A 24591-nucleotide genomic window follows, 5' to 3' on the forward strand; every position below is an offset into this window, starting at 1 on the left:
TCTTGTCGATCTTAATAATTTATTCGGTCCGGTTGAATCGACTTTCTTCTGTGCGCCGCTGCCTCGAGGGCAGGTTCCTGCACCAGCTGCAGCCTTTGGTCGAAGCCGTTTTTTATGCACCCTGTTTCGATACTACCAGTCTTCTCGTACGTACAGTAGATAGAGCCCAGTGGCGCTGCAACTATTCAAACATTTTTCCATAGATTGTTTACTTTCACATGAAATAAGGCGAATCTAGTGTACGTGCATGGAAGCTATTGATAGTTTATGTATTTGTAAATACATGCACGTGGTCTAACAGTGCCTTGGACGTAAAACAATATTTTATAACTATGATATGTAAATATAAATATTTATAAGCATACTTCGATCCGAAATCTTGCTTTTATTTCAAAACACTCGTATATCAAAGCAAATTTCCCTATAAGAAACAATATAAAATTAGGCGAGTCGGTAAGTGCGGACGTCTTAGCCCTAACAGGCATCAAAAGAGGACGCGATCGTTCCGGAACCCAAAACTGGAATTCCTCGAGAATAGTTTGATTGTTGACAGCACCCTTCCTGACCCCTCCCCCCCTCTTTAATGACGTCCCTGATACAGTATATTTTTTGAGTTTGCTTAATTTGTTTAGATTAGGTTTTGGTTTGAACAGCAAATGCACGTTTCAGTCAACAGATGCAAAGGTAGACCGCACAGATGTAAAAGTAGAAACGAAATGGCAGACCGCATGCTTAAGTGGCACCCTTCCCACTATAAAACGGATACTTTCGGTGTAATCAATGAGATATGTGGGTTGTACAGATATTATAACAACAATTTGTTTAAATTTATTTGGCTTTATGAAGAAATTAATATACTAACAAATCGTTGTAAATATATCTCTTTCTTCTTTTGCAAGAAGAATTTTGTTATGTATTCCTTGTTGCGTCACATTTCTGGTTTGGCCCTAACGGCTACGAAAGCGGCCAACAATGTTTTGCTACATACGTTTTAAAATGTTGATAGAGTAAATATATAACATAGAGCAAACGTTGATCAGGACAGTGAACACCACATGAAATATTCTCTGCAACGAATCTACTTAATGGAGAGGGGAAAGCTGGTGTAGACTTTTGCCCCTTGTTGAATTTGGCCAGGAAATCTATTTAATGAAATACTATGAATCCTAATGAAATCGAAATACATATTAAAAAACGAACACAGACTGACGAATTTTTGTCCCCGTCCGAAAAAGCTGAAATTACGCCCTGAACAGAATAACAAAAAAATAATAAAATACACAATGTAAAAATTAAAGATTTAAAAGTTAATTTATCGTTCTAGCAAAACAAATGTTTTTGAGAGTGTGGTTTAATCAAAAATAAAAAAGAATTTGTTGCGGGAAATTTGGCGGAGGCTGCCAATTCAATCTTATTAGATTTTAAATAAAAATTGATCATATGTCTATCTCCCTCCCCCCCCCCTTCTTAGAAAATCTGAAATATCCCTGTATTCGACAGGTTTGTTTATAAAAAACATAAAATTGTATATATTTTATGGCCAGGGATGTCGTTTGTAAAGGTGCGGGGGGGGGAAAGTGGAAGCATTTTCCCTCCCTTGAATTTGGCCAGAAAAATGCATTTAATAAATTACTATGAATTTTATTGAAGTCAAAATAAGAATAAAAAACTCCCCCCCCCCCACCACCACCACACATAGAAAAAATAAATTGATTTCCTTGCATTATATAGGTTGGTTTATAAAAAACATTAAATTGTATATGCTTTATGGCCAGGGTGGTCATTGGGGGAGGGGCAGATGATCGAAATATTAAAAATAACGACCACAGCCTAGCCATGTAGAATTAAAGGTCTCTTGGTAACCTAACCCTGTGCTTTATATATGCTCTTGTGGCAGCTCAGGATGTGGAAATGATTTTTACAAAAGTCTCTAATTGTATTTTAGGTAACTTCGAAGCATCGCTGAAATAGCGATTTGGTGTAAAAAAATTAAAGTTTGAAATGATCTGCTGGTCCATGGGGTGGAGTGATGGAGTGGTGTTAAGAAGAAGAAACTGATCTTAATGAAATCGAATTCCTTCATTAAGTCGTCCTCAAAGTCTGGAGGATGAGCAGGGGCATTAGCCATGGGCAAATGATTTCTTTTCCATAATGCATGAATTTACTACAAGAAGAATCATCAGCTCAGTTAAGGAGCATGTGACGCAATACGTACTGCTCGAATTGCAAGATATCGCTCGTTTATCAAGTCAAAGATGATTAAAAAAAATATTGCGAAACACTTCTAAACCAAGCTACTCACAATCAGAGGTTCCACTGTATGTTAAATTGAGATAAATTAAATTAAACTATACATTTTCTTGATAAAAATTTAATAATCATTTCCCTAGTCATATACATATGTAAAGTCGGAACGCTGCTATAGATAAATCCTGACCTTACACTCAGTGGAGCATACGGCTAATCAACACGAACGACACCATCGAAGTTCAGAGAAAGCTGCTTTACTTTTAGCGTACAATCTGATCCAGCCTTTTTTGAAAACAACAAAACGTTTTACGAAGCAGAGCACGGCAATTTATAATTTTTGTAATATAAACTTAGAAACAAATAGAATGGGTACAAGCATATTTTGTAAAGGAATAAGATTGAAGGTAATTTTATTCGATAATGCCATTCATTAATTTAAATAATTTAATTATTTAAATATCATTCTCGCGCCTTTTTTTCCGGCACCCAACGCGCGCAAAACTTAGCACTATTTACAAAATAATCAAAATTTATTTTCTTTAATTCTTAACTGAATAAACCTTCGCTAGATTATGTATTAGATATTATAAGTTAATCCCTTTAAATGTAAATAAGAGATTAATTTAATTGCTATATATATTTAATAAATTTTTAAATTATTTTTTTAATAAAAAATATAATCATCATAAAAATATTTAAATAGTCCAAAACACTTTTTCCCTAATCACAGATCATTAAAATGATTATAAAATATTAAATAATATAAATTATTTTGGCAATTACTATAACGACAATATAATATTATATCACTGTACTGTATATAAAATATTATTTAGATTAAATTACAGTTTATAAATTAACATTAAAAATAATTTAATTATAGCAACACGATTGTGTCAACCTTAGTGGTGTGCCGTTAGAGCTCAAATTATTATAAAGATAATATTGAAAACGCTTAGTAAGAATACGAACTGATTTTTGAAACAATAATAGCTAGTTATCTTCATCTAGTTTCATTAAAAAACACGAATTTAGACGAACGCATGAATTCATGCGCTTGTCGGTGAACAGGTTAAAACCAATAAAACGTGCACGTTACGCGGACATACAATTTCACAAACTCTTATTAAACATTTAAGTATAATATGTATCCTATTTTTTAATCTGAAATTATCGAAACGTTATAATAAATTGTACTATTTACGAGAATTATAAAAAAATTGTGTTACTACAGATCGTCAAACTTATGTGTGTTAAATAATTTTATTATGTACGTATGTAGATGTACCTATGCATATACATACATAAAGTGGTTATTGTTTTTTAATTAATTCAGTTAAACGTTCGAACACGTAACAAAAACATTATCCCCATGTAATAAATTACCCGATTAGCATAATCGTAAATAGATACCGTTTTTTACAGCCACACATCTGTACGAAATGTGATTCAGCGTATATCAATGTATGAAATACTTATTATGTAATTAATTAGATCAACCGTTTCATACTTTCTCTCCATTGCGTTGCGGGTCAAACTTTTGACCATTAAAATTGTTTTGCCAATTATTTTACATACATTTTTTCTACATCGCAATAATAATTGTCCACACCCGCATTTGCGTTACTCGCGATGCGAAAAGGCGACGAAAAGAAAAATTAAAACTTAGAAAGTCACGTATGCAAAAAAACATTACGAATAATTTTTCGGTTTGATTTAATCGCAATAAAATTGCACGAAATATTTTAATATTATATTGTGTGTGACAGTGAACGTAGGAAATTATATGACTGTACGAAAAAAAGAGACAAAGTGTCCAATTAGAGTAATAAATGTGTTATTGTCTCGATGCAACAATCACTTTATCAATGAAATATAGTGCTCATTAATCAGATGTGTATCGAATATGAAAATATGAAATAAAAAAATCATAAAAACTTACTTAAAAATGCCATTATAAATATTTTTCAAAAATATGTATCCTTTGAGCCTTCTTTAATTTATACCAGGTAACTATGGATATCGATTTGCTACCAATCTAACTCTACCAACAGATTTTTTGAATAAATTAAACAAATACATGTATATACATTAAATTCAAAAAAAAAATATTACAGTTTAGTCAGATAATAGAATACTATTTTATAAAAACAAATTGATTTTAGAGTACTCTTTTGAGTATAAGGAAAAAAAATCTTTGTGGGTCAATGATTATTATTTGACAGATATTAAATAAATTAAACTAATACCATCGATTATTGAATATGCTTATAAAAAAGAGCAATAAAAAATGGTATATAAACTGCCCTACGAGTTACAAGTTTAAATTTAAAAAAAATATGTCTGAATTTAAATAACAATCTTATTTAAAAATAATAACAGAAAACTGAAGCAAGATTATTAACAACTCAGATAGGATTTGCCATGACTTTTTAAAACCAGATTGCATTATTAAAGGGATAAGCGACAAATAATTATATACTCAACATATCGCAAAACTCATATCCATAGGACTTGCTGTCATTGCGAACCTAAAACCAATATTTAACATAAACAGGGCAATTTGCAAATGTAAAATATTTTTAAATGTATGTATGTTACTGAACTTGTTCTTTTCTTTATGTTTGACTGCGAATAAATCTTGGCATCAAAACCAGTGACTTCTTTGAATTGAACCCACTCCAAAATAATGTCCGATCACATGACGAAAACGATGTCCTTTGATTGATATTTTTTTATTTATATGACTTTGGTATAATTTGCATTTCAAGTATGATATTGCTTTAAAGTATGTTCTTCTCTATATTACATGTTAAATTTGACTGTTTGAAATCAAAATTGGTCGTATGTATGTAATTAAGAAACTATATAAATACAATATTTCATATTTATTCTAGAAGCCACAGGTATAACTATAGAAAAGATGATAAATATATTTATGGTAATAAAAATAAATTACTTATGGATTGCTTGAAACGATAATTGGAAAATATACCATTTAAGAATAATGATATTTGTTATTATACATATAATTAAAGTGTGACTACTATTTTATAAAAATAGATGTTTATAATTCAATAGACTATTTCAATTATTCTTTAATCGTTTAACTGTGTCGGTTTTAGAATACACTAGTTCATAAAAAATATAAACGAGAGTACTTCTAATATATTGAAAGGAAGAGGTGGAATATATCAAATTAAAAAAATGCATATTCTCAATTTACGAACGATCACGATTTTTATAAACAAATTAACTTCGTGTCCAAATGTATCAAGAAGCAATCTTGATATATTATAATGAAATACATTTAGAACATCTATATTAATATCGAATTTAATTTAAAGTAAAATGTACAAGTGTTACTATTTCATTGTATCATCTCAGCTAAATTAATCTCAAACTCATCTCTATTTTTATATTCGATAAAATATCATTAGTAACTTATTACTTACGAAGTAAATAAAGCATATTGTATTATATTAGAATACTTTTACTTACTTTGTACATCAATTATAATATCATCATAACCAGATTGAGTTTGTTACACTTTAATAAATAAATCGATAACAAATTATAACATTTGACCCGACTATGAATAAAGCAAAAAAATCAAAAGTAAAAGTGGTTCCACTTTTGTTTTCACTACATGGTGATCGTAAATCATTTTTATGCATAATATATTAAAACAAATATAAATATTTATAATGTAATAAACATTTAACTATGCCCAATAATATTTTTAATAATAAATATATTTAATTCGGTTTTGAATAAAATTATTACAATACATTCACACGTGTATACTAATAGTAACTTTACTCATTTTATAAGTTTAATGACTATAATTAAACTCGTCGAGAGAACGTAACATAAATCTTTAATCAGGCTGTAGTTCACTTTTTTTGTCAGAGTAACTTTTTATTGCTCTCGCTCGGATTTTTTCACTCTCACTATCAATTTAACGGCCTGCTATTAATTCTTATCAAAGCGGTAACAGCATTCTTTGGGGAAAAACACAAAATGAATAATATTCACATAAAACGAAAATTACTCTCATTTACGTAACACAAAATCATGCTATTTGTTTATGCCACCTATGTATATGCTAATGTGGTGACCGTTTACTTTTGTTATTGAATGGCACTTTTGCTTTTTAATTCCTCTCCCAATTTGGTCGTTTTCATTGGAATTTGCATATTATCCAATGTAAGTCACTCTGCGTTGCTGTTTTGTGGCACGTAGTAAAAATAGCACATTAATCATAAATAATGTAATTTAATGAAACGAATAAAAACTGCTGCAACATGCTTTTTTCACTTTCAGATACATGAAATGCACTTTCATGTTGATTACGTTAAATCAACACATGTATTGTTTTTTTTCTGCTTTAGGAAGAGATTAAATTTTGGACGAAAACATGTTTAAATTAAAGAAGTTTTAAAATAATATTTTTAAGAACTTTGGTTCTATAATTGCAACGTGAAGATAAGAAATTCATTAAAAATCATATATTAAAAAAATGTTAATATGATGGTACATATCTGTAACTTCAACAAATATACGAGTAAATTAGAATATTTTAAGATCAAAAATCTTAGGGCATTTAAGAATTTTTGTGAGACCTTTGAGAAGTGCCTTTTTTTGTTGTTTTCTTCAATAAGAATTGGTTAAAATTGCGTTGGTGATAATATTTATTTTTGTTCTCATAGTGAGAGAGATTCTTATGTACGCGAAGCGCGACTAACCACTACTTTTAATCTTATTTTCCATCCCTGATATTGATTTTTCGTCTATATTAATTTATTATTGATGATGGATACAGTGATGTAGCTATGAGGGCGGGGGGGGGGGGGTGGAACGAAACAATCCCTACAAAACCATCCACGAGATAGAATTATACAGAATATTTTTTGATTGCAATTTTACTTTAGGAAAACGTTGAATTACCCGTGCTGTGTGTTATATATTTTGCTTTAATTATGAAACAATTTTAAATTAAATTACCCACGCAAAGTCAAATGCAGAGATTGCTTATTAATAAATTAGTTTTATTATAAGTGTAAATATGTAAAGATATTTTACACAATTTTATAATAATAACTCTGCGTAATTTTAAGCAATGCAATAAATAAGAAGTGTGCAACGAACTTCGATATCATTACTGAAAACGATACAAATTATTTTATTATTGATATGAATTATAAAATTAATAGGGGGGAGGGTATATGTCAGAAGCGGGCGCTTATTTTTTATCTGTGCTTATTCGCTACTGATTATGAAAGCGATTTTTAATTAAAATGCTTAACTCTTCAGTACTATTAAACTAAAAATTTTAATTATATTTTTAAATGAATAAATATAATTTTAATATAACGTATTAAAATTGTTAATAAAAATTTGTAATGAATAATTTTTTAAATTTAATTTAATCTTAATGTATTATTATTGTTGCAAATAATTTAATGATTTGTATTAAATAAAGCAAAAATAAATATGTTTTAATGGACGTAATTAGCGGTGTTAAGACCTTGCACCGTAACTGTCAGTTTGACGTTTACCAGGTTATGTCTGTCTCGCTCGCGCATTGAACTACTTTTTACGTGTTTTACAAAAAATATACATTAGTAAATTATTGTTTTATCAATATTAAGTTAATAAATCATAACCTGCATTGTTTTGCTTTTGAAAATATATAATCCAGCCGAATAAAATGGATAATAAAGTACCTGACATTGCGGCGTCTGCTGTACTAGTTAAAAGTGAAAATCTACCTAAAAATACACCAATAATAAAAGGATACGACTGGAACAACGGCTTAGATTATAATTCTTTGCTTGAAAGTTATTTAAACACTGGATTTCAAGCTACAAACTTTGGACTGGCTGTGAATGAAATAAATAAAATGATAGATAGTAAAATGATTCCGTTGAATTCTGAAGATCTAGATGAGCATGAAGAAGATGAATTTATAAAGAGGAAGAGTAATTGTACAATATTTCTAGGATTTACATCAAATTTGGTATCGTCCGGATTACGAGATACGATAAGGTAAAAATGTATATTCTTAACCCCTTCTTAACGTCATGCTCGAGCTAAATCGTTAATTAGTATTTTGTGAATTTCATTTCAAATATCAGCAAATTTACGAGAAACTTATCATAGTCTTCTTTTGATAAAAATTAAATTTGTACAAATATGTGTAAATGTTTTACAACGGCTGCATATTTTTTTATATCACTGGGTCAGTACAAGAAGATTCTGAGCCTTTTTTAAAAAAGTATTGTTACCCGAAAGTGGTTAACTAAAATTTTTTGTATTAATTATAAATTATTTTATATTTAGATTCTTAGTTCAACACAAAATGGTCGACTGCATTGTTACAACAGCTGGTGGCGTCGAAGAAGACTTTATAAAATGTTTGGGGTCAACTTATCTAGGAGATTTTAATTTAAAAGGCAGCGAATTGAGGGACAGAGGGATTAATAGAATTGGTTGGTATTTATATTATAAAACTAAGATACAGATTTATTTGTTATTAATATTAATTATTTTATTTAGGTAATTTACTTGTTCCGAATGATAATTATTGTGCATTTGAGGATTGGGTTATGCCTTTACTTGATAAAATGTTATTAGAACAAAAAAAAAAGGGTGTTTTATGGACGCCTTCGAAAATAATTGCAAGGTATTTAATATTTTGTTATCAATTATTCAAATTTATTAATTTAATCGATTTCTTTATATAGATTAGGTGAAGAAATTAACGATGAAGATTCAATTCATTATTGGGCGTGGAAAAATAAAATTCCTGTCTTCAGTCCAGCTTTAACCGACGGCAGCCTCGGTGATATGATGTACTTTCATTCATACAAAAATCCTGGTCTTATCGTCGATATTGTTAGTGATCTAAGAAGAATAAATACAATGGCAGTTAAAGCCAAAAATACTGGAATGATCATATTAGGCGGTGGGGTCATAAAACATCACATATGCAACGCAAATCTCATGAGGAATGGTGCAGAGTTCTCGGTATTTTTGAACACTGCGTCAGAATTTGACGGAAGCGATTCAGGAGCCCGGCCTGATGAAGCAATTTCTTGGGGGAAAATCAAGAAAGACGCATCTCCCGTAAAAATTTACGCAGAAGCTAGTTTAATATTTCCACTTCTTGTTGGACAAACTTTTGCTAAACACCATTTTAATAAATAAATTATTACCTAATTTTATTATTTATATTTTATACTAAAAATTCAATGCTTTTTTATGATAATTAATTATTTTTTTATTACGCATTTTATATTTAAGTATGTATTTTAGAATTTAATTCATAGGTTGAAATGAATCGTAGGTGTGGTCAGTTTAAATTCCCACATCGGCGAAATGGAATTTTGAGCCATCAGAATTTCATTTAGTTGGTATTGGAATTTAATCCATTGACCTGTGTGGCCATTTACATTTCACCCTGTTGATTGTGTATGTAAGTATGACTCGTGTATTAGATTTTCTCTTAATAAATTTTGCAAAACTATATAAGAAATTAATATAACAAATAGTACAATATAAAAACATTTTTATTATAAGGTGAAAATAAAAATAAAAAATTCGAAAAATATAATTTTTTATTATTCTATTGGATAACTAAATTACCCACAGTGCATTATTTGAATATTATATTTAAAGAATATAAATTTTTACAATACTCGCAATTGCTTTAAATGTAAAAAAAGTTTATATTCCTAAACCTTATATTTTTCATAGTAAGGAAAGTTTTGATTTCTTGTAGTTTAAAATCTGAAAAATTTTAATAATATTCACTCATGTGAAAATTCCGATTTTAATTCTCTCTATTATTTGGTAACGATTTTTACACGACCTATAGCGGGATAATAGGTTACCCTGGGGTATTTCTATCCAACGCAGGAAATTTCTTTAGTAAATCCACACTCAATAATACTTATTCATAGTATCGTCAAATCACCAGATTCTAATTTACGGGAATTGTGCTTCTCATATATTTCAGACCTCAATCTTTGTTTATGCAAATTTAATTTTTCAATTGCTAGCTTAATTAAACAGTAAAATGGAATTAACAAATAAAAATATACTTTCGCGGGCGGATGGTAATTTCACACAGATTGAGCTTTTGTAGCAGTATTTTATTAAAAGTTGATAATAATTTACATGTTTGTTACTGAAATATATGCGAGTGAACGATGGACGAGGCACCACTGGCCGTTGTCTTCCCGTCGAGGACCACCATACGCCGTCTCATCAGTGCTATTAGAGCGCCGCCAAGCTTTGGCCATAATGAATGAATAAATAAATATATTAAATAGGGCCCTACAATACTATTAGATTTCGGTGCTTTTCGTCGCTCTTGCCTAATTTAGGCCTGCCGGCAGCTGTTTCATGACACGACCCATAGCTTTGCGCTCTGCGCCTAAAGTCTTGTATTTTTAATGTAACTCATTTTCAGATTAAGTGGTAAGGTAGGCCAGAGACGCAATTCAGCCTTTAAAGTATTACAAAAACATTTATAGATTAAAACACAATTAAGGACACAGTATACAGGGTCACATAACTTCGGCAACGCGGCATCTGATGCTGTGATTATCTGGCATTGATGATCCTCTGGAGACCGTAGTGGCCATGGCTCCTGGTTGGCCCTTCAAAGGGGTTGTAGCTCTAAGGACTGAATTCTACAGGCGCTTATATGGGCTCCTCTTTATAGGTGCCTTCTATGTGGGTTTGGCCAGTGGAGGGCGGAGCCCCGGCGTCGGCGGCCTGCTGTTACGTCGCCAGGCCTATAGGCCTAGACTGTTTCTATGATAGGCGGTGACGTTCTTTCTGTAGTTGATATAAACCAGAGTTTCTCAACTGATGGCTACAGATAAAAAAAACCCACATTCAAAGGGCCCACAGCACTGTGAAATAAAAAAGAGTTTAGAATATGAAAATGAACAACACTGGCAAAATAAAATAGGATACATACATAAATAAGTTAGGTTTATTGCCGACGGGTGGTAATTATAAACAGATTTAGCCGCTGCCGTAGTATTTTATTTAAATATAGTTACGTTTACATGTTGTTTATATAATAATAAGTGGACGGTGCACGAAGCCGCACCGGCGTTGCGAACCCGCCAAAAGTAGCCAAGAAAATGTGTCCGTCACGTCAGTATTACCAGAATACCGTCAAGTTTTGGCCATAATAAAACTTAAAAATAAATGCCCCCACCCCCTTCAGTTTAAAAAATTAAAGCAATAATTTGTTGTATATTTATGGGAAATAACACGTTTTTGGTAAAACATGATTCACATTTATTTGTTGATAAAAATTTAAGAAAGACGCGACACTATCCAGAAGTAAAGCAACCCGATAAATACAACTTTACATAATACATAATGATTATTGAATTTTGAATGTGAAAGAACTATATTTAACAATGTGATCATCTTTAGGACAAAGTTCAGGGCAATATGGAGAATGCGGCAAAATTTTCAATACCAGTTCAATTAATTTTTCAGCAGTAATGAGTATGAGGTCTCGCAACTTATCAAAGAGCATTTTTGCTCAAAGTTTTCGTACAGCATCGGATGATTAATGGTTAATTTTTAATGCATATTTTTAATTTCCCTACAATATTATTCCGCTGTAATGTTCTCGACTGGTTTGAGAAGCCAACTATGAACTATTCTCTCAGAATATCATACTGTCTTAATATTTTTTTCGGGTGCAAACTTGGTTTCGGGGTTTGTTTTGAAATTTATTTACGGTCTAATAATTGTACTGAAATCTTATGGTTATCCCAAATATGTTTTTCTCACCGCAAGTAATGGTTCCTTGTTGTTTTAGAGAACAGATTACGAAACGCTTTTTTTTGTCTTTCGGTAAATTCGTGCAGTACCCATTTGTCCATTTTCCACCTTTTATATGGAAACTAGATGTCTGAAACGGTCGCAGGAGGAACCTCTTAGTCTACTGCGAGTATCCGAACAGTTGTGTGTAGTAAGTCGCGAAGCTCATTTACATTGTTAATATCAACATATAGTTCTCTGACTAACAGTACCCTCGCCAAATTCCAAATCAATATTTATTGTGTTTCAGTTTAAACACGAACAAAAAAGGATGAAAAAATCTGCCAGTCAGAGGCCGCAAGAATTTCTTTACATATATAAAAGTGTGTAAAAAAAATAATTTCAGTTTTTTTATTATTTTTAACTTCTTTACTTTATTTTCTACGCTATTTTAAATATTACGATTTTTTATTTCTTGTATAAGCTTAAAAACACTTTTTAATTTATTTTAATTTCTATTTCTAAAAGTTTTTTTAATTCCAATCACGGTCCATTTTTAATCAAGTAAAAATCGGCCACTTGATATAAAACAAATTTACAATAAATAATGATTTATTTAAAAAATATAATATGTTTACTGCTTTTTTGTAAAAATGATCCATGTCCAATTTGGTTTATATTTTATATTATTTCTATCGTACATATTGTATTTTTAGTCAAGTCTTATAATGTCATATACTTATCAAACTAAGGTGACCAGATTTTGAAAATATCAAAAAAGGGCACTAAAAATAAAAAGGTCATTACTGAAATTTTTGTTAAAGGAGGACAAGGGAGGACAATATTTTTGCGGAACACAATCCTTCTTATAGGAGGACGATTTGACACTTTACATGTTTATGTACATCTAAGCATAAAACTTGTCAAATAAAGTATATTTTTAAATTATTCTTTTTTTGTTTTCTGTAAAAGTTGTGAATCTGAGGATGCAGTCAATAGAGGGCTCCAGTGGTGTTAAACATCCAGAAGACGCAGGCTCTGTGGTACAGGTCCTCGATAGGAGGCTCCTGTGCGTAATTATAGTCGTTAGAAAGGGTACTTTGAATAAAAATCGAATGCTTTGTTATACGGAGTTTTGCTTTACATTTACAGGAACGCATCTAGGCCGTAAATCGAGGTATGGTGCAAAAGCACCAGCGCGCCGCCTATCGACCAACTGCAGCATCAAAACGCATCCACAGTCCACACAATCCACACAAGTGCAGTGGAGCATCGCTGTAGGGGAGGCGCCGAAAGCTCCCGAGTGCGCCCGAGCCCGTCCGAGCCGCCCGTCCTATGCTCGCCGTCCTATGGCAGTATCGCGACAGTCGCCTCGTGGCCGGCGCGGGGTTGGCGTGTGCGTTTCTCTGCGCCGTCGGTCGCCGTCGGTCGCCGCCGTCACTGCCGCTGACTCCTGCGAAGGTCGCCGGCACTGCTTCCGCCATGGCGTGCAAAAAGCGCGCCGGTATCCTCGTCCCGCTCGCTCTCGCGTGTGAGTATCTCGTTCCGTCTCGCTTGCTCCCGCTCTTGTTTTTTTTATGCACACATAAAGGAGAGGGTCCTTCGCATTAATTAAAATTCGCCGCCGTCTAGATGCGCCGGCGATGCGATTCCGAATCGAAAGCCGGTAACCGTCAAAATTCGACACTTGAATATTTTATATCATGACGAATAACGACCATATTTTGGCCAAAACAATACGCATGACAGATAGCTTTTCAAATATTTTTTATTATTATTTGGCAATAACATTTAATTAATCGAGTAACTAGATCAACTTGGTATATTTAAAAAAAAATGTTGTTTTATTTCAAAAGCTCGCGATTTAATTCTACAAGTGGCTCTCAATCATTTTGCTATTTTAGTTCAAAATTATTATTTTTAATTTAAAGCTTCACTTATAATTTGGTTAAATCTACTGAATTTTAATCTGTTTTATTAACATTTTACAACTATGTGAATTATTCTCGTTTAGATGGTGTACAATCTGAAAATGGTATTTCAAATGCACTTTTTCTCCCCTTTGAATTAACTAAAATCAAAAATACTTCTTCATAATCCTTAACGTTGATGTTTACAAATCCCAAAAGTATATTTTTCTTCTAATACTATTTATTTTCTTCTGGATTATTACAATATAATGCATAAGAAAAGAAAATTTCAGTGATTATTATTGAAAGGTAAAACTAAAAATCATTTTAGATATACATACCGTATTTAATCGAAAAAAAAACGGTATTAGCCAGCCTCAATTATAAACCGGGTACAAACATATAGGCCTACCCTGTCAACCTGAACCTAACCTAAGCAGTACGTTAGAATAATGTTATAAATCGGTGACTATTACCTGAAAAACCTGGGTTCAAATCCCATATGGATCCTAATGTTTTTTTACATTTCTATCATGACTTGGAGATCGGAATATATTACATAATTATAATTCCGATCAATCACCATGAATTAGGTTTTCCTAGATTTTCTTAATCTCACGGATGACTACTGTTATACTTAATTTAACTCTTAACTAGTTCGTATTAAAAAATATTTTATAACGAATTCCTTCAGTTCACAAAAAATATCATATATGTATGTATGTATTTTTAAAAAATCCTCACTGATCCCAGGAATGATTTGTGAAACCACATTCACTCGCAAGATGAGATTCGAGGGTGATCGTTCATTATCATGCTGTTATTTAAAAATATAAATAGGTCTCAAATTTATATTTGAGGAAATACGGTATTTTTATTCATTAACGACTTTTCAACAACGCGGATTTAAGAGTTCTACTATCACCAGTTTTCAGTCAAAGATGTCACATATACATATTTGACTTATAATAAAGTGAATAATTCTGAGGTACTAATGAAATTCGTTTTTCTTTGAGAAACGTCCTTTGTACATTGTTGTACATGCTACCGATTTCATAGAGTGATTATCTATTCTTCATCTCTACAATATAATTTTGATTGATTGTGGAACTGGGCTTATTGGGAATTGTACTCATAAGTAAAAAATCTACAAGCGATACTATGATGTGAAATTATATATTTTATGATCACACTTTATATTACTTTTATATGACACCTTAAAATATGGATCGATTATATAAAAACCTAGTATCATGAAATAACTTTACCATTAGAACAGATACCAAAAAGCTAAGGAATATAATTGTTTATTTTTGAGTGTAAGCAATTTTATCATGAGATATAAGCAAGTTTATCATAAAATAAAATACATTACGCATTGATAAACTTCAGTTTTTCGCGCCGGAACACGCCCTTGCGTTGCGAAATCAATGAAATATACTTATAAGAGGAGTCTGAGTCGACTCCGACTCTACAGTCCTGTACGAGATACTAAGGGGCATCACCAATTATCATTTTATACTCGCTTAACTCCATTTATGTTTTCTGTTTAATGGTAGATGAAGGAATTTGAACATTTTTTTAATGTCATACAATACATAAATTGAAATATCAACATACTTTCAGTGAAATATTGTCTTGCTTAATTCTTTCGCAGGTTAATAAAACAGAAAAATATTTTTTCCCTATAAATTCATGTCGATATAAAATGTGCGATCCTACAGAGCTAAATTAAAAAATATATGGCATGCATAACATGTAGCTAAACATATGTTGCTATAAAATATATATTTGTCACATGTGCAGTTAAAATGTTCTTCACTGGCTGATTCTATATATTCTAGTAGTTTTCAAACGGTGTTATTAGAGAATATTATAACTCTTCTTGGGGTATCCAATTGTTTCATGGTAAACCGCGTAGTTAACATTTTTCGTAAATCCTCTGTATGTTAATTTTAATATTGCATAATTTTTTTATCTAAGGATTATACTATAATTCTGCCTTATACAATATATTTCATTCTCCAATATCTCAAGAGGAAATTTGATTTAGTCACTTGGTATCCTTGTATTCCCAGCTATTTTACTTATTATTGAATACATCTGACATCACACAAGTTTATCGGACGTGGGCAAGAGATAATCATATTCAAATAATATTAAATGCTGCATTTTTTCACTCTATAGAGGGCACTGATCTTTGCCGAATTTCTGCAATGCGAAGCGTAACGACCTTGCGCTCGCGTGAGATCGGCGCTTCTCAAATAATTAAGTTACGGCATAATTACTGCCGGTCTGCTACGTCTATAAATAGATTTGCTGGATTTTTTCAATAAAAAAGATTGATCAGACGATATAAAACACGCGATCTGTTTGTTTGCATATGATAATATTCGGCGTTGGTGGACCAGTCAGTCATCAGTGGCTTTCAAGTTCCTCAGATTGTGATTTGAGAATCTGTTAATTTGTTTGCAAGGTCAGCGTTGATTTGCTTGGATTGAATGAGCCGGAAAATTCGATAGTCGACTTGACAATACAACATTTACAAGAACACGATTTGATGTGGTAATCTATTGTCCGTATATACATACATATGTACATTCAATTTTCTTAATATATTAAATCTTATAATTATTATTTCCAGTATTTATTAAAGACATCTGTTTTATGTAGCGTTACTACATTATATAGAATCACAGCGAAGCAAAGTACTCCTTGTTGTTAGAAAGGATTCTAAGAAAATTCTTCGGATATCCTCAGATACAGATCGTATCATTATTTGTAGCATAGCTCCTTTTTTCTAGGAGCGTTGCGTTACAATTCATTGTATTCTCGACGTAGCGTGTACTCAATGATGCTAAGGGGGAGGTGTCAACAATCTGTTGAGCCACGATTACATATATTTTTCTTGACATCGGCGCACGATAATGTTCTTTAACACAGGGCGTCCCAACTTTTTTTGTTTGCCATCAGTTTGCACCAAAGGACCACTTCTCAAAATAATTTATTTTTAATAATCGGACGGATAGTGATAGGTGAAAATTACACACAGATTGGGCCGCTTTAGTATTATTTATTGTATCGAATAGTTATAATTACAAGTTGAATTGATGAACAAGGCACCCGATACGAGATACTAAGGGGCATCACCAAAAATAAATCAATCCTTAACTACAATGATGTTCGTCTTCATTTACGTTGCCAAAAAAGTTTAGAACTATAAATTTGACGACGTACTAATTTTATGAACAGGTATTTTGGACAGTTTAGGTGCAAGAAAGATTTGATCAGAACAGTGAACACTCCATGATTCGTTGCAGAGATTTATTCATGGGGTGTTCATTGTTATGAACAACACTCGCTCGCTGCCACTAATCTGTCCCAACAGTTACATGAAAAACTTTATCGTTAATAATTATTTAATTTCGATAAATTGCAATATATCTGCCAATCTCCTGGCATCAGTTACACCACCAGATAAAGTATAAATACATAAACCATTATTTTTAAGAGCAAAACATTTGGACCCTTCAATAACAATATACATGACGTTTCGCAACTGTCAGCAATGACATTTGGCTTAGTTCCAAAAACACTACTAGAGCTTATTAATGCATGCATTCGGCAGATGATTTATCTAATTACATGCGTACTATGTTTGAAGTATCAGATTTAACTAAATGTTATCAATTTACTTATAAATTATTTCATTCTGCATTAAAAAGTACTAATTAACCTTTGTAAGTTATTTTTATACTACTTGTACTCATTGGTGTTTCGAGTTTATAGATGTCATACTGTGCAGAAAAAAGTCATTACCGGTTGAGAATCGTTAAAGTCGTTTTAAAAAGCATTCGCCTCCAGTTCCAATCGGAAGATGTAAAGCTTGCATAAAATATTTACATAATCATTAAGCTCGACGAAGACGATAAAAATACCTAATTGACGATTCGAGGATTACGACAGGGTCGTTAGGGCGGGTGTCGTATCAATTTTACATTTTTTACCAATAAAACTTCGCAGCTTTGAAGCAGCGCAAAATCCCAGTTAGTAAAATGTCTTAATAATAATTTAAGATATGAGCATTGTGAAATCATTAAAAGTGCACTTCGTTTATAAGACCATTGAAGTTTATAGTCTGTCCAACTGATCGTTGGTTTTATTCTAGTTGGGTAGCTTATGGATCACCTATGATTAAGATAAAGAGTTTAATACTTATTTACTCCTTTTACGAGTCACTTCTTTAGAAAGATGAGCAATCTTTCTTTAATGGTTGGAAAAGTGTCTACGTCACTTGTTGACGTCTACGACACAGATTTATAACCCTCGGATTAGACGATATAACACATATGCATGTTCTCCGCGATGATTCGTTTCTGTCTCAGACCATATTACACTTTTTCACCGGACCAATCAGACCCGGTGGATTTATATAAACCATTCTCCCGAAATACAACCGAAGGACCTCCCAACGACGCCGTAAAGCAGCCACAGCAGCGTCCGTTTTCTTGGACTTTGAGGCAGCCGACAAAGAGCCGAAGACCACATGTGCATCGCCAGTAAATCTATTTTCGTTTTGGTGGCACAAAGAAATCGGCGTGTAAATGTCCACGATAAAACTCCAGAGTTTCCTGCGAAAGATCAAAAAGTAATAGTACTATTGCTTTATTTAGCGATTATGCCACCTATTCTCGCCCTTTGTTGTTTGACTGTGCCATTAGCAACAGAAGCAGCTAAACATCAAAGGATGGAGGTAAAACGCAGAACGCACACAGGATCAACAACTCTGAATAAACACGGCCGCGAACTCGTCTCGATTCATAAACTCGGGTTTTGTTTGCTCATAACGACGTTAAACGTCGAGAAGTGAGCTGCCAGCGAGATTCTTGAACGAACGTTTATAATCAAAACAACGAGCGACGTAGTTGCTGTCTCCAAAAAATATGCAATAAACTGCTAGTTAATTGTGAACTTGCGATTACATCTGATTGTTATAAATAAGATTAGTTTAACGTATAGTAAGTTCGCTGAGGTGTATTCTGGCTTGTTTTAGAATTATTAGGAGAGGACTTTGGCGTTGGTTCGCATAATGTGAAATGTTAGGGCATCGTAAAATGGTATTTTATGTGGTTGAGCGAGCAGCTCCGCGAACCATAATGTCTAGCACAAAAGTTGACCAATTTAATAGTTGAGAGTGGCGATATATCTCGCAGAATCTAGCAAAAGTTTACGGTGTGCATTATTCTCTGGTTAATAACCGTTTGGAATTTCGTAATCCCCATTTTGGGAGCAATATAGTAAGAAAGTTTAATGCAGTTGGAAATATTTTTTCTTATCTTAATTATGCTCGTACGTAGTAAGCACGAGATGTAATAATAGTACATAAATAAACGTAAAAGTCCGAGGGATCAAATCCCACGTTAGACTCCAAATTTCTTTAACTTAACTGTACAGGAGATTAGAAGCGACCCATACGTACAAATACCATTTTGATTAGTTTGAGAGAGCCATTTATATATTAACATACATTCACATATCGGATGGCGGTTCTTCAGAAAGTGAAATGTATGTTTGTATTAATCTATATATTATGTATATACTATGTACATATTTGATATTCTCTATGAGCTGAAGTAAATCTTTATTATATATTGTTTCATACCTAATATCTACGACCAGACTTTATTTTAATAAATTATCACGATATTCAACCGTCAGATTTGGAACATCTATTAAAACTCAATCTGTGTTGATCGATAGGAATTATAATTAAATAATAATTTCTAAGTACTATTTTAAAAATCACTCAAAAATGTCTGGCACAGACCCACTCTTTCCTATGCAGCAGTTATAAAACGTTTAAAAATATTGGTATTTTCTCAAAAAAAATGCTGATTTTTGAGATAAGAATTCAAAGATAAGAACTCGGTCATGACCGGTAAATGATTTTAAAGACTTGACCTCTTGTCAAGATTTCTAATCAGGATGTCGAGACTTTTCCTTATATTTTTTATTTACATTGATGTGCAGGTCATAACAGCTTTACGCCAAATATTTTTTATTAATTATATAATTATATTATGTCCACCAATTGCGAGCACCTAGATGAGCATAAATTATTACTATCTGACAGGTGGTTAAAATTTCGATAGCTGTGGTAATGGGGAGTTGTCCAATACTCTTGCAAGCGTTACTTCAAACAATATTCGGGAAGCGCTGTTAATTAGGTGGCACATAAAAACGAAGTTATTCCAGTATCTTCGGATTGTGTATATTCCTTACCAGCAGCTTTCACAAGTACACTTGTGTGAAATGAAAACGGATAACATTGCGCCTATTTATATATGGCCAAAACTAGACGTGACAGTGGCTTAGGGGAGCACGTTCTTTGGCGGACCTTGACGGAAAGACAACTACCGGTGGTGCCTCGTCCGCTGATCATATGTTACTAATTCAAATTAATGCCTTATTTCACGAACAACCATTGTCACAAAAATCTTTTTTTTTTATAGGAGAAAATAAAAACTAATTTTCTTCTTTGATTATAAGGCCTCACCAATTTTGTACATCCTTGAACTTGACTAAGTTTGAAATGTTTTACCCATAAAAGTTGATTCTGCTGTGGAGCTATGCAATGAATCTTAATAAAATCAAAATATTAAAAAACGACTTCAAACTGTCGAATTTTCCTCCCCCCCTGGTGAAAGTTGAAATTACGTCCCTGATTTTAAACCAAAAATTATCGGGTTATACTTAAAGAGAAATATAAAAAAACAGTCTTGAATCTATCCCGAAATTATTTTTTTAAATGCCATTTTTGGAACTACTGTTTTTAATTTATAATGTAATCCGGGAGATCGAAATTTGTGATTAATATATAATTATAATTTCAATCGATATTCATAGATTAGGTTTTTCTAGATTTTCCTAATTTCACGGATGAAAATTTTGATGAACAATTATATGTTGATTGTAATATTAATTCTAAATTAATCAAACTTGTTTCTCACTAGTAATTGATGATTTTATTTACTCCGTTGTAACGCATTGGGCTAACTAGCGCGTCATGTTGCAAAGGAAGATTCACAATAAATATTTTTTTTTAAATCCCAATACTAACCTTATATATTGAACGTTTGAGAAGCAGCTTTGTTGTTTTTATATTATTCCATTTCCATTCTGAATTATCTGTGAATCGCGTACGTGTTTTCCCATGAAAGCTCGTCAAAGGGTCCGGCGTAGAGAGGACGCCGTCACGTTTGATCGACGGCGATCGTCTTGAAATTTAATTTCGCCAAACCGGTATGGGTCTTTTGTGTTTTTTCGCAAACTGCCAATGACTAAACGTTTCCCGGAAACGAACCAGCGCCCCCACTCCTCGCCAAATAGCTAAAGTCATAAAAAGCCCCCGTCTGGCTTTCCCGACGCCCGAAAGCTGACTACTCACCGTCGGCGCTTAGCTGCAAAAATGATACTCGAGATAGCGCGCCGTGAACCCCAAATGAGTAAAAAGTGGATTGGTAGACGGGGGGTGGAGGTCCTTTGTTTGCTCGTTGTATCGTTACTTCCATCCAATTAAAAATGGCGTAATCAGATGAGTGGCGACATATCGAACTAATTTTAGATGTAAGTACCCGCAAGTCTAGTAAAAAAACACCCTTCATTATCGCCAACCGAAAAATGCATTATAAAAGTGTACGACGAGGATACATCCTATTGCTGGTATTATTATTGAATTTAAACACTGGAATTAAGCGGTGTCATATTTATGCGCTGTTATCCGCATTCTTCGGTAGTTTTGAAAGAGGCTCAAATTTAACGCTATGCATCAAAATAGGTTCAATAGATTTTCATGAATATATCAAGTATTTAGTTTTCATCGCTACCACTGCAGAACCTACTTCGCATATGTAATGCACACATTCGCAGCACGTCTCTGTATATAAACGAGAAATTTGCAACATGCGCGCATGTGTCAAGAGTGTCGAATGTATGGATATTTTGAAGACGTCCCATATTTTGAGCTCATTGTATATGCATTAAGAAAAGGCGCAGTTGCAAAATAAAGCAAGTGCATATTTAGGACAGTCACTTATATTCCAGGTATATCATTAATAAAAATGGTTAGTCTAGACTCCTAAAGATAATACGTTGTCATTCATGCGCGACTCAGGTAGAGATGAAATGATTGCTAGAAAGCAGCTCTAAATAAAATATTTTTTTATGATGTCAAACTTTTAAAATGGTGTTGAACTACCAACCACATGGCAAAATTATATATGTATATACATATATCTCTGTATATTATATATGTTACAGTGCATGTCTATTTTTCAATGAATTTAAATTTTCACTTGAAGAAATATAATTTCACTAACTAGCCAGTAAAAATGTATCTAACTATCGATTTCACTGGTAATTATCAGTGAAACTGTATTACACGTATATACGGAATATAAACAACTACATAGTCATACAATTATTTTTTAAGCAAAATTAGTTGGTGGCGTACAGGAATTATCAAGTAAAAAAATAAATGCGATTCAAATAAAATAAATAGAAAAACTATGTTCATCGAAAATAATCACTATTCTGATAATTAGTTGATTTAAATAACTTAGATTAAAAGTTTTCTTAAAGATTTTAATCGGTGTAAACTGATTTTTTTTTAAAAGTATGCAATTGAACGTTTAGAGCGGGCCATACACCCACGGATCTGTCCGTCGCGGGTGCCTGGCAGACAAATCCGATCGTGTGTGGTGAGAAAAGACACAGATTTGTCTGTCCGCTGTCCGTGCTCAAAACAAACGGATCCGAGCACCCGCACACGATGGTTTCCACTTCCAGTATTTCTAGTTAAAATTTTTCCCTTAAGTGATTTTATTAAATCGCCTTTATTAATTTGCGCCAATGCTGCCGCCATCGGTCACTATTTTTTGACATTTTTTTTATCAAAGACAGTAAGACATCATATATTGTAAACTAAATTCGTGTGTTAGTTATTAGTTATTCTTTTAGTACGGTAGAGATAGGGCTTCATAATATGCTTGTTTAGTTGAAATGCAGAATCACCTAAAAACACGTAAATCTGATGCCCGATAAGTCGTATGTCCGAGTTCAGTCAGTTTGCATCTGTGGCGAATCTCGGACAGATCTGTGTGTGTGTGCTAACTCTTGTCAGTGAAATTATGTATTCCGATATGATTTTACTGAAATGACATATTTTCGGGATATAATATATTAGAGGTAATAACTAAAATATAAATGAACGCGAATGGTTGAACATTTAATAAAACATTCCAGTACATAATTATTACATTATTAATTTATTTAAAATTCTTATGTGAAATATTTTCATAATTCTGATTAAAATATTTAATGTATGTTTAATTAATGGTCTATTGTATTTTCACTCATATTTTGCAAAAAATGAGAACATCTTATCGTATGATATTTATAGCATTTATATGAAAACATTGACTCTTTCATTTTCCTTATTAAGTTATTGATCCTTGCATTTTTAATATTTTGTTTGCGAAATAAAATATTTGTTAATCGAGTCAATCGTTAAACTTATATTGTGAAACAATATTTTCTGGGTGCTAATCGGAAATCTGATATGTAATATGAATTTAGCTGATTTAACCATTGCAATTTTTAAAACTACTTTTTTTAAATTCAGCGGTTGTAAACCATTTAAAAATATTTATATAAATTTAATGCTTAACAAAAAAAGCATTTCATGAAATTTTAGAGAAATTATCATTTTGTATTTTTCTCGAGAATTATTGTGAGAATTAGTGCGGTACTGGTGTTCATTTTGTAGGCGTCAATTGTAGCTACATTCGTTTAGCAGTATATTCGATGCACGAAACAATATAAATTATTTTTACGGTTAATAACGATAATAATTTTCGATATCGTTAGCTTAGTCGCTCTTAAAATCTAAGGTGTTTCAAAATACGTTTTCACTCGTGTTTTTGTTTAGCAAAGCACCTTTGTTCGATGGTCGCTTTCTACTGTGCAAATATATACGCGTATAATGTAGGAACTCTCATGTCATAAAAAAAACTTTTATATATAGAAATTATTATGTAAAAAATTTGTATTATTTTTTAGAAAGGTTGAGTGGCACTCAATTGGATGATAATACTGAATCTGATTTCGCTTCATAAATCTCAACTTCGCATTTATTTGTAAATTTGCTGGTCCACTTTTTTTCACTAATTAAAGATATCAAAAAGATAGAGAAATGCGACGCATGATTACCAATATCAGATAAAGAAGTGAACCGTCGTATTTTTTTAAATTTTAGCCATATTATCGTTTTTATGAGACGTTGACTACATTATTCTCGCTTGAATCGATTAAAGCATTCTTCACAGTACATAATATAATTTTTCTAAAAAAATGAACTTTATCCCATATATAATAGAGACAGAGCATCTCTGGAATATAAACCGAAAAAATAGAATTTCATCTCAAATAGCGACACCAAATTTGCTCACGTACCGGCACGTGCACGGCATCTCGTTGGAGCTCGTGGCATTCAAAAGGTTAACAATTCGAGACCACCCTGTCCTGAATAAAATCACAAACCGTTTAATAAATCGCCCATTTGAGCACTTAA

The 24591-nt window shown here is 32.3% G+C and overlaps 2 protein-coding genes across 2 annotated transcripts in view; both read left to right on the forward strand.

Moving 5' to 3' along the window:
• The first annotated feature begins 7785 nt into the window (after nucleotides 1-7785).
• Nucleotides 7786-9473, forward strand: Dhps (Deoxyhypusine synthase). The gene is made up of 4 exons (XM_088201123.1): nucleotides 7786-8301; nucleotides 8596-8744; nucleotides 8812-8938; nucleotides 9000-9473. The coding sequence occupies exons 1-4, from the start codon at nucleotides 7964-7966 to the stop codon at nucleotides 9460-9462; spliced, it is 1077 nt and encodes a 358-aa protein (XP_088057249.1). The 5' UTR covers nucleotides 7786-7963; the 3' UTR covers nucleotides 9463-9473.
• A 3836-nt stretch (nucleotides 9474-13309) lies between these two features.
• LOC148227606 (tyrosine-protein kinase-like otk) overlaps nucleotides 13310-24591 on the forward strand; it is a 42912-nt gene continuing 31630 nt past the window's right edge. The window contains exon 1 of the mRNA XM_088202050.1: nucleotides 13310-13582. Coding sequence (XP_088058176.1) covers nucleotides 13387-13582 — 196 coding nt within the window. The 5' untranslated portion in view covers nucleotides 13310-13386. The remainder of the gene's footprint in view (nucleotides 13583-24591) is intronic.

Source organism: Plectrocnemia conspersa, unplaced genomic scaffold (genome assembly GCF_051122295.1).
Source record: "Plectrocnemia conspersa isolate PC_06_02 unplaced genomic scaffold, ASM5112229v1 ptg000013l, whole genome shotgun sequence".
NCBI lineage: Eukaryota > Metazoa > Arthropoda > Insecta > Trichoptera > Polycentropodidae > Plectrocnemia > Plectrocnemia conspersa.